The 14,475-nt window shown below is 38.8% G+C and overlaps 1 protein-coding gene and 1 long non-coding RNA gene across 2 annotated transcripts in view; one reads left to right on the forward strand and one right to left on the reverse strand.

Moving 5' to 3' along the window:
• Positions 1-10,706: 10,706 nt before the first annotated feature.
• On the reverse strand, positions 10,707-13,850 carry LOC140821909 (uncharacterized). The gene is made up of 4 exons (XR_012115858.1): positions 13,721-13,850; positions 11,249-11,416; positions 11,038-11,178; positions 10,707-10,751 (listed from the first exon to the last, which is right to left on the reverse strand). It is a non-coding gene; the product is annotated as an uncharacterized lncRNA (long non-coding RNA).
• Positions 13,669-14,475, forward strand: part of LOC140821908 (protein SIEVE ELEMENT OCCLUSION B-like) — a 61,882-nt gene continuing 61,075 nt past the window's right edge. Inside the window, exons 1-2 of the mRNA XM_073182587.1 lie at positions 13,669-14,111; positions 14,257-14,400. Of these exons, the coding sequence (XP_073038688.1) occupies positions 13,734-14,111; positions 14,257-14,400 (522 nt within the window). The 5' untranslated portion in view covers positions 13,669-13,733. The remainder of the gene's footprint in view (positions 14,112-14,256; positions 14,401-14,475) is intronic.

Here is a 14,475-nt window from a genome sequence, read left to right on the forward strand (position 1 = left end):
TATTGGTGATGATATTCGGCGAGATGTCTTGACAGAGGCTCATACCGCACCCTATTCGATACATCCAGGCAGCACCAAGATGTATCAGGATCTTCGTCGACTCTACTGGTGTCCAGGTATGAAGAAAGATAATGCTTTGTTCATTTCTCAGTGCCTTACTTGTCAGCAGGTGAAGATTGAGAATTAGAGACCTGCTGGGACATTGCTATCTTTGCCGATTCCTCAGTGGAAGTGGGAGCATATTACTATGGATTTTGTAACTGGTCTTCCCAGAACGCAGAAAGGTTTTAACTCCATTTGGGTTATTGTTGATCGATTGACCAAGTCAGCACATTTTCTCCCAGTCAAGACGACGTACTCAATGAACCAGTATGCCGAGGATTACATAGCAGAGATTGTTAGACTTCATGGGGTTCCTGTGTCGATCGTGTCTGATCGTGACCCTAGATTTACTTCAGAGTTTTGGAAGAGTTTTCACAGAGCTATGGGTTCGCGGTTAGCGTTTAGTACAGCTTATCACCCTCAGAGCGACGGTCAGTCAGAGAGAGTCATTCAGATTCTAGAGGATATGCTCAGAGCTTGTACTATTGATTATTCTGGTAGCTGGGATTCTAAATTGCCTCTTGTGGAGTTCACTTACAATAACAGTTACCAGACGACGATTGGCATGGCACCGTATGAGGCACTTTATGGCAGGAAGTGTAGATCTCCCTTGTTTTGGGATGAGGTTGGTGAGAGGGTTGGGACCAGAGTTGGTCCAACAGACAGCCGATGTTGTTGCTGTTATCCGTGAGAGGATGAAGACTGTGCAATCGAGACAGAAGAGTTATGCAGATGTTCGTCGTAGACCTTTGCAGTTTGAGGTTGGCGATCACGTGTTCCTGAAGATAGCACCTCTCAAGGGTGTGATGCGATTTGGCAAGAAGGGTAAGTTGAGTCCGAGGTTTATTGGCCCCTTTGAGATCTTGGACAGAGTTGGTGATCGAGCCTACAGATTAGCCCTACCGCCAGATCTTGACATAGTCCATAATGTTTTTCACGTATCGATGCTCAGGAAGTATATTGCGAATCCTTCCCATGTTCTTCGCCACGAGCCATTGGATTTGACACCGAATTTGACTTACCAAGAGATTCCAGTCCAGATTTTGGATCGCAAAGTCAGAGTTTTGAGAAACAAAGAGATCGGAATCGTTAAAGTCCTTTGGAGGAATCATTTGATCGAAGAGGCTACGTGGGAACCGGAGGATGAGATGAGAGAGAAGTATCCTGAGTTGTTCGTACAGTGACGTCAATTTCGAAGACGAAATTCCCTTAAGGAGGGGAGATTGTAATAGCCGAGCCCGGTGTACGGTACGGTTTAAGTTTTGTATGTTTATTGGGTTTTGTGATTTAGATGTTTAGAGTTGTGTTACGGGTTATAGTATAGTTGGTATTACTGTTTTATGGCATGGTTGATATTGTTAGTTGTTGGTGGTTGCGTTGTTTCAGTGTTTTGAATCGATTGTAGTTGCTTTGGTATGTTTCTTGGCCGTGACCAGACCGCACCCGCACTCAGTGTAAGGACCGCACCTACGGTCTTAATTGTTGAATTTTGGTGGTTTGGCCGTGAGTACACCGCACCCGCGGTGATGTTAGTACCGCACCCGCGGTGTAGACCGCACCCGCGGTTTTTGCAGGACCGCACCCGCGGTCGTCGTTTTCAGGGAACTGTTTGGACTGCCGAGAGCTTAGCGCACCCGCGGTAAAGGTAAGAGCGCACCCGCGGTCATGCATTATTGAGGTATGGGCGAGATTTTTAGTACTTTATTGGAGTGGTTGGCTTCACTTTCCCTCATTATTTCCTCTCCAATCTCGATTTTCTCTCTTAGAAGTAAGGTTTTTCTCATTTTCTTTCACTTCCCATCTTTGATTCAAGCTTTTAGTTGGATTTTCGAGTTGAGATCGAGGTTCTTGGTTGCTCTAGGAAGCTAAGGTAAGCTTTTGGTTGTATTATTTATTGGTTTTGGAGAAGAGATATTGTGGGTTTGTTGTTTGAGTTGGTTTAATGGATTATTTGACTTGGGTTTTTTCATATTGAGTTGATGTTGGTGTTATTTATGGATTATTGTTGTAGGTGGTGTACCAAGAGTTAGATTCAAGGTGTTGTTGTGGTTTGTAAGTGGAATTTCATCCTTTTTGCTCACATGATTATATATGTATTGTGTTTCAAAGATTTTAATGTGTTATTCCCTTCATTGACTTCATAACTATGTATTGATTCAATTGTATATCTATTGGAGACATTGTATGTCTCAAGTGTATTGAAAAGGGAATACACAGAGTTTAGTTTTCAAAGTTATTAATTAAATGCCAAGAGAGAGTTTCAAATGTTTTATTGGATTGATAGATACATAGTCAGAGATTGCATGCAATTAGTTGATCAACGACCATAGGCTTATATCCCTCAGAGTTGTCGATTTATATCGATGGGATACGAGCACCACAGACAGAGTTACTATTGATATCAATCCAACCAGAGTAAAGAAAAATATCATCTTATTGTTATGCTATTGCTACGATATATATGTTTCAGAGTTGATGGTATTTATGATTTCAAAGCTATGTTTTACAGAGTATACTATGTATCATTGCTATGTAAGAGTTCCACTTGCTGAGTTTTATACTCATTTCAGTTATTTTCATGTGATGCAGATAAGAGCGATGGACTAGGACGTTGATTGTGGCTAGGAGTCATATGCATACGAAGTTGGAAGGAGGATGTTTTTGCAAGCATTTTGTCACATGATCACAAGAATGATATTTTGTAATTTTGTTATATCATTTGAATGATCATGTATTTATTTTGTAAAAATATATGATGGAAATGTATTTTGAAATTCCTTCCATTTGCAAGAAAATTTTAAATTCCGCTATATGTTTATCGTAACGGGTCAAGGTGTCACAAATACTCTCAAGCACACAATGCACAATGATAGTTGTTTTCGTATTGATGTCTTGGATTCTCTCGTTTGTGATTTTATGCAGGATGGATTGAAAGAACCATTGGAGGCCACTCTCACTACTGAAAAGCAGGAGGACGAGCTAGACGAGGAAAAGATGGAGATGGTAGCTCACTTGAATGTCATTCCACCTTGGAGAAAGCAAGTGAGGCTTAGACTAGAGGAATTGGGAGACAGAAAAGATTTAATGCCTCAAAAGTCAAGCCTAGAGGAGCCACCTACTTTGGAGCTCAAACCACTACCTCCACATCTCAAGTACGTATATTTAGGAGAAGATAATAAAATGCCTGTTATTATTTCCTCTTCTTTGACAGATGATATGGAGAGTAAGCTCTTGGGAGTCCTTAAGGAGCATAAAGGAGCATTCGCTTGGAAGGTTTCGGACATAAAAGGGATAAGTCCTTCGATCTGCATGCACAAAATTCTGATGGAAGATAAATACTCACCTCTAGCACAACCACAAAGGAGACTCAATCCAAAGATGCAAGAGGTAGTAAAAGCTGAAACAATTAAACTTCTGGATGCAGGTATTATCTATCTTATCTCTGATAGTGCATGGGTAAGTCCTGTACAATGTGTGCCTAAAAAGAGTGGGATTATTGTTATTACTAATGAAAAAAATGAGTTGATTCCCACTAGAACTGTTACGGGTTGGCGTGTGTGCATAGATTATAGGAAATTGAATGATGCAACCCGTAAAGATCACTTTCCCTTGCCATTTATCGATCAAATGATTGAACGATTAGTAGGTCATGAATTTTATTGCTTTTTAGATGGATATTCGGGATACAATCAAATCACAATTGCACCTGAGGACCAAGAGAAAACTACTTTCACTTGCCCTTATGGTACTTTTGCGTTTAGGCATATGCCCTTTGGTTTATGCAATGCACCTGCGACATTTCAAAGATGCATGACCGCTATCTTTCATGACATGACCGAAAATTTCCTTGAAATTTTTATGGATGATTTCTCTATTTTTGGCTCCTCATTTAATGAATGTTTAGAGAATTTGAACTTGGTGTTAATTAGATGTGAGAGAAATTTGGTTTTAAATTGGGAGAAGTGTCATTTTATGGTTCAAGAGGGGATTGTGTTAGGACACAAGGTATCAAAGAATGGAATTGAGGTCGACAAGGTCAAGGTGGAAGTAATCAAAAACCTACCACCACCTTCATCAATAAAAGGAGTTAGAAGTTTCCTAGGGCATGCTGGTTTTTATAGGCGTTTCATTAAAGATTTTTCCAAAATTGCTAAACCTTTATCCTCTTTGTTGATGAAAGATGCTGAATTTAATTTTGATTCTACTTGTCTGCATGCATTCGAGATACTCAAGGAAAGCTTGGTGACAGCACCTGTTCTGACTGTCCCTGATTGGGAGTTACCATTTGAGGTGATGTGCGATGCTAGTGATACAGCTGTTGGTGCGGTGCTGGGTCAAAGAAAGAACAAGGTATTTCATACCATCTACTATGCAAGTAAGACTTGAAATGATGCTCAATTGAATTACGCTACTACTGAAAAGGAATTGCTTGCTATAGTATTTGCTTTCGACAAATTTCATTCATACCTTGTTCTGTCTAAAGTAACTGTGTATACAGATCATTCTGCCCTAAAATACTTGCTTGCTAAGAAAGATGTGAAACCTAGGTTAATTAGGTGGATTTTATTATTGCAAGAATTTGATCTCGAGATTCGAGATAAAAAGGGTGTGGAAAATGTAGTTGCTGACCAACTGTCTAGGCTTGAGCATGTTAGAATTAAGGGCAGTGACGATGACATAGATGACTGGTTTCCTGATGAACAATTGCTTGAGATAAATGCGTACCCTTGGTATGCCGATTTTGCAAATTTTCTTGTCACTGGCACACCTCCACCTAATTTATTGTTTCACCAAAGAAAAAAATTCTTTTCAGACGTGAAATATTATTTTTGGGAGGAACCGTTTTTGTTTAAGATTTGTGCAGACTCCATGATAAGAAGATGTGTGACGGAGGAGGAAACCAATCAAATTCTGATCCATTGTCATGACCATGAGGTAGGTGGTCACTTTGGACCCATACGGACGGCATCTAAGGTACTTGAATATGGCTTCTATTGGCCAACTCTTTTTAAGGATGCTCGTTTGTATGTTCTCAATTGTGATAGATGCCAACGCACAGGTAATATTTCCAACCGTCATGAGATGACTTTAATTAACATTATTTATTGTGAAATATTTGATGTGTGGGGGATTGATTTTATGGGTCCTTTTCCTGCGTCTTTTGCAAAGAAATTTATTCTGGTGGCAGTGGAGTATGTATCTAAATGGGTGGAGGCGGAGGCTTGTGCCACTAATGATGCACAAGTGGTGTTAAAATTTTTGAAGAAACATATTTTTAATCGATTTGGTGCACCACGTGCAATCATAAGTGATGGTGGCACCCATTTTTGCAACAAAATTTTTGATAAACTGTTGGGCAAATATGGGTCACCCACAAGGTTTCCACTCCATACCATCCCCAAACTAGTGGACAAGTTGAAGTATCCAATCGAGAAATTAAGAGGATTTTAGAGAAGATGGTTAATGTGAATAGAAAGGACTGGTCCATTCGGTTAGATGATGCTTTGTGGGCGTATCGTACTGCTTTTAAAACACCTATAGGCACTACACCATATAGGTTGCTTTTTGGTAAAGCATGTCATCTACCAGTAGAATTAGAGCATAGAGCATATTGGGCGACCAAAGCACTAAACTTTGATTTTTCTCTTGCAGGTGAAAAACGATTGCTGCAGTTGAATCAGTTAGATGAGTTTCGAGGAAAAGCTTATGATCTTGCACTATCTTACAAGGAACGCACCAAACGAGCCCATGACAAACACATTATAAGAAGGGAATTCAAAGTGGGTAAAGCGGTGTTGTTATACAATTCTCGCTTATAACTCTTTCCGGACAAGCTAAAGTCAAGGTGGTCAGGACCATTCACTATAGCCAAGGTATTCCCATCGGGTGCAGTGGTGTTGCATGATGGCAAGGAAGGGACATTTACTATGAACGCTCAAAGATTAAAGCACTATATCGGTGGCACAATTGAGCCACAAATTGGAGTCACTCGGCTCCATGACAGTCATTGAGGACATGGGTGAAAAGTCGAGCTCTAGACTATAAATTGATAACTACTTCTACTCCTTATATTGATTTTAATTATATTTTCTTTAGTTATTAATCGCATCATTTGCATTTAGGTAGTTTCATGGTATTGCATTCATTTAAAAAAAAATAATAATAAAAACGAGAATGTCTCGCTAGGGCGGTCAAAACTGACCGCCCCTGCGGGCACTCGCATCTTTCAATAACAGAGTCATCGCAAACTCCTCGCTAGGACGAACACAATTGACCGCCCCCGCGAGAGATATATTTTTTTAAAAAAAAAAGAGTTTTAAATCGAGAACTCCTCGCTAGGGCGGTCAAAAGCGACCGCCCCAGCGAGAACTCGTAATTTTCAAATATTTTGTCGGCGAGAACCCCTCGCTAGGGCAGACACAATTGACCGCCCTAGCGAGTCGCGCAGATTTAAAAACTTTTCCCCTTCTCTTTTATTCTCCACTTCGAACCCTACTACTCCCCTCCAATTTTCGGTGCCCCCCCTCCATCTTTTGTGCTCCATCCTTATTATTTGGTGATTTTTCAGGGCAAAGACTCAATCTTGGTCCATACACTCCACGAGGAAGCATTTAGGCTACAAGATTTTCTTCTCCGGTGGTCTTTCAAGCAACTCCGGTCATCTTCCACAGATTCCGGTGAGCTTCTCCGGCGACCCTCAACAATTTTCCGGCGGTTGGATACTTTGTGCACTCCAGTCTCTACATGGCACCCAAAAGATCTAAGGTAACTCATGGTGCTTCTAGTTCTCGGTCCACTCCATCTATGTTTGTGAATGAAAAAGCTAGGGAGAGATTTTAAAATGCTAGACTAAATAGGAAACCAATCCCTGAGGGAGGATTTAGCTTGTCTATTATCAATCATTTTGCGGAGTTCCAAGTAGCAAGAATAGGGTGGACTACCTTTGTGGCACAACCGAATACAGCAGTGGTTCCGGTTGTGCGTGAATTTTATGTCAATGCTCCGGAGGGGAATGAGCATAAGGCATTTGTGAGGGGACATCTAGTCCCGTATGATTCCAAGACGATCAATGACATGTTGGGTTTACCTTCGGTGGATGATTCGGTGTTTCAGGCGTGGGTGCTTAACCCGGATTATGATTTGATCATTCGCACACTCTGTTATCCGGACACCACGTGGAAACAACCGGGGACGTCTACGGTTTTTCTTGAAAAATTTTTGAAAGTGGACGCGGCATTGTGGTATGCATTCTTGTCTAAGAGATTGATGTCGGTCGGTCATACGAGTGATGTGCAGCGTGAGCGGGCGGTTGTTCTTTATGCCATCTATTCTGGGATGGTGATTGATGTGGGCAGGCTCATTTTCGGACAGCTTAACATGTGTATAAATAGCAGCAATTTGGCTTTTTACTTCTCGACGATAGTGACTGAGCTGTGTGCCCGAGCGGGGGTGATATTTGCAGATGATGATGAGTGGTTACCGCCAATGAGAGCCATTGATGAGGCTCTTTATAGATCCAAGAGGGAGAAAAGACAGGTTGAGCTGCCCGAGTAGGTATTTTTCGATTATGGGGGAGCAGCTCAACCACCTCCATCCTTAGGACATGCACCACCACCTCCGCAGCCACGCCACCGTGCCATGCGAGATTGCATCGACGAATTGGGCGCTTGGGCCAATTATTAGACTGAGTACCAGGCCGTCAATCAGGCTCACATTCAGAACATCGAATACTTGGTGCAGGGGATCTCAACTCATTTGGGCATCGACACTTCCGGACGGCCAACTACACCCGCATACCCGCCACCCTTCCAGTTTCAGTACCATTATCCTATGCCCCCAGCAGCTGAAGAGGGAGTTCCACCGCCAGAGAATGAGGAGGAGGATGATTTCTGATCAGGAGAGTTTACTGTTTCCCCTTTCTTTTTATTTTGCATATTCTGTCTTTGCATTTACATTCATGAGTTTTTATGTTTTTAGTGTTTGTTTCGTTTTGTGCAATGAGGGCATTTGCACAACTCTAGTATGAGGGGGTGGGTAGATTGTTATGTTTGCTTAGTTACTTGATTTTAAGTTTATTGCTTGTGTGCATGTTTGGTTCGTTTATGGTGAGAAGACATAGTTTATGAGCCAATGATGATGTTGAATTTATAGTATACAAAAGTATTGATTGGGTCACTTCATGAATGGTACTCTTGATTGTTAAAGCATGAATTTTGATACAAAGTTTGAACTTCTTGAGCACATATGTGTGGGGACTAGAATTTTGTAGGAATAATGGTGAAATTTGAAGGTTTTGTGTGGTTAACTTGAAAGGCATCATTTATGAGTTGATTTAGCATGTAAACCCGTGAAAATAAGTCACTAATTGGGACCTTGAATGAGAACATTTGATTTGCCTTGAACTTTATATATACCCCCTTTTTCAATGCACTGAATTAAAATATCATACTCCTAACCAGCTGTAATCCAAAGTATATATTCTTAGCCTAGGGAGTACATGTGTGAAAATTGTGCATAAAAAAAAAAGAGAAAAAATGGTGGAGATGTAAGGTGAGGGGGAGCCGAAATAAAAGGAATGAAATTATATTCCTAGGCTAAAAGTTGGAGATGTAAGGAGACGAGGAAAGTCAGACGAAAAGTCTTGACGATTGCACAATGAAATGATCGGTGTACTCCCGACTTTTAGCCACTTGAGCTTATTTTCCTTCTTTTCGACACCCTTATCTGCACTTAAGAATTGAATAAAGTTCAATCTATGGTTAGTGAGGAATGGACACGGAGGTGCATGCTAGTGAGACTTGTATTGAAGTGCTAATTGAGTGACTCGCATGATTTGATGATTGATCTATTTGAAGTACGAATGACTAGACCCATCATGACACACACACACGTTCAAATTAGTGTCAAGATTTATGTGTAGATAAGAATGAGTATTCGTTTGTGATTTGACTTGATTATGATTTGCATGTGGGAAAGTTCACTGAGGCATGAGCATAAAAGTTGTTAACTCACCATGGACATTAACTTGTGTCAGTTATTTCTTGTTTGAGTATTTTGTGCTTGTTGAGTTTGTTTAGAATCTCGTGCTTTAACCTATTTTGCTCGAGGGCGAGCAAAAGGTTAGTATGAGAGGGTTGATAGGACTCGTTTTTACGTGTTTTTAGTGTTGGTTTTGAGTCGCATTCATACATCATATTAGTTTGTTTTAGTTGAAGTTTGCATTTTTTTAGCATTATTTAGCATTTGACTGATCTCGTGTATTCTGTGGTTATTTTGTAGGAATTGAACCAAAAAGTGGGAGAAACTTTGGCATAATATCGAAGAGGATTCGCTAGGGCGATCAAAAGTGACCTGCCCCATCGAGCATTGTGGTCTGGCCGAGGATTTTTTGCGCAAGTGTCTCGCTAGGGCGGTCAAAAGTGATCGCCCCAGCGAAACCAGGGACATGCTCGAGGAAGTTTATTCGAGGACCTCTCGCTAGGGCGGTCAAAATATACCGCCCTAGCGAGAAGCGAGATTCAGAAAGATTTGTTTCCAAATTTTGAGGGACTCTATCCTACACCTAAACCTAATACACGAGATCAGCAGCCGTTTTTCAATCTTTGATCAGACTTTTCATCAATTTTCTTGGAGAGGAGGCTAGGAGCAAAGGAGATTTCGAAGTTCTCGAGATTTCCACGCGTCGTGGCCGTCACCCGTCGTCATCTTTAGTATTTTCATTATTCAGTATTTTATTTCTTACATTGATTGTTGGTTTTTATCATGAATTTCAGTAGCTAAACTCTAGATTTGTTGGGATTTGAGGGGATCCTACCCCGTACTCGGTGTTTAACATTATTTTTCGACGTTTTTATTAGTGATTTGTTTATGCTATTGTTCTTTCTTATTTCAATCGAATCCTAGCTAACTTCCTTTGATTATTTCATGTTGTTGATGATTTCTATAGAATAATTAACAATAGGATCAAATAGTATAAACCACGGACTTGCAATTTTAGTAGATATACGGAATTGGGTACGTGTCGATAGTGGTAGTTCACCCGGATGAAAGCTAGTGGATTCCATAGAATGTAATGCAATCTTGAACTGTTAAATACTTGAGGACACTTGAGTACTGCATGTTTATGATTAGTATTAATTTTGCTCGACAGAGTATATTAATTAGTCGAGGGAATTCCGTCGAATGCACGAGTAAAAGTCGAGTGTAGTTATTTAAACACGAGTGGTAGGTGAACTGATAATTCCCAACAAATTCATTTCTCATTTGATTTAATCCAAATTAATCATTGCTCTCTTGAAGACGTTTTCTGTGCATTTTAATTATTTTAGTTGTTTAATCTACATTAGATTAATCATCAACCCATTTTATCGTTGCTAAAGAAATTTTACTTGAAAATAAAAATAGTGTAACGCAGTCCTTGTGGAACGATACTCGTATTCACTTACGTTTATTATAACTTGATTATCGTGCACTTGCAATATTTAAATCGAGCTTTAATTTATAAAATAAATTTTAGGGACTATTCACTGTGCAAGTTTTGCTCTATCAAGTTTTTGGCGCCGTTGCCGGGGACTGTTGATTCACAATTTTTTATTTTTCATTTAAATTGGCATTGAGCATAAACAGGTAACTCATAATCATAACCATCACTGCAATAAAAAATTAAAAAAAAAAAAGAAGTGATCAACAACCTGGTACACACTAATAACCAAGGAAAAATTCAACTTGTTAATCAGGCTGGGAAAATAATGAATATTTAATACAACAAGCCTATACAAAATCATTATTAAAAAAATTGTCCTTGGGGGTTTTACCAGAAAATTTGTATTTCATACACTGGAGTAACCAAAATGCTAATGTTTATTGTTGAATATCTCTTTCGGACATTTAGTCTACTATACTATTTCACTTCCCTTCATGTAGTCAAGCACAAACCTCATATAGAGTTCTTCAAAAGAAAATTTTCTGCCCGAAACCATGGATGAGTTAACAACCTCATCTTCAACGTCACTATCAGAACAACCCAATTCATGATCTGACACATGCATCGCAAATCCCCTTGTGTTGCAACGATTTCTGAATGAACAAAGTAAGGTAAATTTAAGACCAGTACATATCAAATAATGGAGCAAAATAAAAAAATTACCTAGGTCGTTTCTTGTCAAAAGGTGCAGAAAAATCTAAACTCGGGATGAGCTTCTTTTCAATTGTATCAAGCTCTGATCGTAAGTCATCAAAACTTCAATCAGGCTGTGGATCGGCAGCCATTCCATTTACATTTTGGGGACAACGAAGTTCCAACTTAATGACTCCCCTGAATGTTGACAACTCCATTCATCAGACTTTGGTCAGAACAACAAAAAAAAAACCCTATATTGCTAGCATCTATCTCTTCTCATCTTCTTTCCAATAAAGACACACACACATATGCAGATTTAGATTATAAAAAAAAGCCACTAGATTACAAAAAAGCAACAACATCTACTGGATATAAGTTAAAGGAAAGAGAACTTACATTTTTCACGATAAAAGGAAAACATCGATGGGAAGGTTCAAATAATGGCGTGATTATTGATTAAAATATGGCAAATACGAAACACTGAGGCGACCTTTAAGCGCAGCGAAGAAGATGAAATTAGGGATAACGCAGAGTGCAGAAATTAATTAAGGATGAAAGGGGGGTAGATATGCTTTTCAACGCGGCAAAACAGGATTTTCTTAAATAGCTTTGGAAAACTGATTTTTTTTCATTTTAATCATAAAATAATTAATTATTTAATTAGAAGGGAAAAATCTAAAAATAAATCCGGTAAAAGAAATAATAAAAGTATGCAATGAAACGATATATATTTTAAATAATTAAAAAACGTAAAACAAAATATAAAACCTTACCCACCCACCCAGGAAATATATAAAAGAAAATGAAAACGTTCTTTACTTGCCACAAGATTGATGGCATGGTATCTATAGTTACTTTTATTTCATTTTGTCGATAACAAATATTCATGTAAAAATCGTAATTAAACTCACTGATGGACGTAATTAAGCAAATATCAGAGTTAATAACAGCAATTAAATATAAAATTTATTATGGTTTGAACATATTAAAGCACTAACAGATAAAGATCTTGACCATTATATATGTAGTAATTGAGAATTTTATTTATTTCTAAGACATATATTGTTTAACAAAGTTAAATAGTTCAGTTTTCCTATTAGTTAGTAATATAAATATCAGATTTGTCATGCATGCAATGCCCCTTGGGAAGGTTGAGATCCAATTTCCATCTCTGTTTTCTCTCTTCCACTGTTGATCTTCTTATTCACCAGCCGCAGACTACTCACGGTGGCAAGCTAGCTTCTAGAGGTGGTGGCGCGGTGGAGGAAGAAGCCACTGGAGCACAAGACTTGGATTTACTCTGTCCTGAAAAATGTAGCCAACAACAATTTTCTACGAGAATGAACAATAATTAATGTAGGTACAAGTGTGTGGTTTGACTTTCGCAGACTACCCACATGCGCAAGAAAATCATCATGTCAAGTATACATTTTTGCACTTAAAAAAAAGTACTAACGATGTCAACTTTTATCAAAATTTACGCTCTAATAAAATATATACACATAGTGAAGATCATCATATATTATTAGGACTGAGTTCTCATAATTTATATACGACACACACTTGTCTGGCCGGTAAAGAATAGATCAGAAACCTTCCTACTAATCCACCCGCCGGTTAGATTTGATTTCAAGCCAATTCCTCCAAGTGCGAATGAGCAGTGGAAATGCATTGATTAAAACATAGTGGGAGATTATCGATTGTCAAAAAATAAATAAATAAACTCCTTGCATATTTGTCACAGTTTCACTTTTTCCATATGTGGAATATATAATGGTCTCACTTGGCCCACAAGGGCTGCGTAATACCAGATCAGAAATGAAAAAGAAAAATCCGTTATTACAAAATACAGTGCATTTATCAACAGAGATTGGTTACATGAATATATATAGTCATGCTACATTAAAGCGCGGGTTGTGCGACAAAAAACAATCATTCAAAATAATAATAATAATGATGATGATAATGAAGTCGAGTAAGACAAAAAATAACGTCTTAATAGAATTAATGCATGAAATATGATTTGGTTAGGTTTATAGTTTTAAAACATTTAAATAGTAAGATTGAATCTGCTGCAATTCTTTATAACAACCTTAAAAAAACTCAAGTTTCAAGTAAAGAAGCCTGATACATTGCCAGAACAAACAGATGCCAAGTTTGATGAAGGCTTACATTCTTCCAGATTCATATACAAAAGAAGCTTCACGCATAGAAAACGTGAATCATGTGGAAACGATCGTGTGTAAACATTAAACACAATGTTCCTTTTGCTGTCTGAAGCAAAGGATTTAGTAGAAAGAATATGTTGCAAGGGGCTGAATTCCAAACCTCTTGCAGATTTTTAAACCAAAACTAAAGTAAGGTATATGATTCAACACAGCTTTATTCTTTTCTCATGGCGCTTGTCTCCCTTTCTTTTTCTTCAACAAGTTCTGACATTCTATATAAAGCCTGGAGAAGAACACCAGATTCAGATAAGAAATAGCTAATTGAAAATACCTTTCCGATAGATATGGCTAGCCGGGATGTGTTTCCTTCGACAAAGAATGTTATATTTTCCTCCGAAAAGGTACCACCTACTAAAGCTCATATCTTCAATGGAGGCGTGCAAGATTACGAAACTGATCAACGGTTAAGGCCGAGCTATGAAATGGAACACAACATTGTCAAGCCCCTTCCATTGGGTGTGCCAGCGCCTGGTAGAGGACAGCTCATGAAAGGTGGGGGGGGGTGGGGACGTGTCTTCTTTTCTGCTGATGATACTGCACTTACCAAGCAAATTCTCGGAACCCATTCTCCAGAAATTGAAGATTTTGATGTCAAGCCAGTTCTTTTCATAGTGGAGGATATCATCCATCTGGTCAAACCTTTGACAGCTGATTCTGCTGCTGTAGGATACAAGAAGTTTCATTTTCCTTACACTTTCTAGTTCAAGAAAGATTTTTTAAATGATAATGATTATTTACTTTTTTCACTTGGATATATCCTTTCCTTTTCATTTGATAACAATTATCTTGCGTTCTGCTCAAATACAGGTTGCTCCCATTCAAGCCCATTTGGGCACGCTTGACAACAAGGTCATCTCCAGTTCCTACCATGATACTGTCACTCAAAGTTCTTACTATGATACGGAAATAGTTAAACTAATGGCATTTCCCATCAACAAGATATCCAATGAGGTATAATAAAGCTCCTAATTTCCCCTCAAGAGACGACATTTTGTTGAATTAATTACATGACTCAAAATCACGATG

Source organism: Primulina eburnea, unplaced genomic scaffold, assembly GCF_022965805.1.
Source record: "Primulina eburnea isolate SZY01 unplaced genomic scaffold, ASM2296580v1 ctg739_ERROPOS11973397, whole genome shotgun sequence".
Classification (NCBI taxonomy): domain Eukaryota; kingdom Viridiplantae; phylum Streptophyta; class Magnoliopsida; order Lamiales; family Gesneriaceae; genus Primulina; species Primulina eburnea.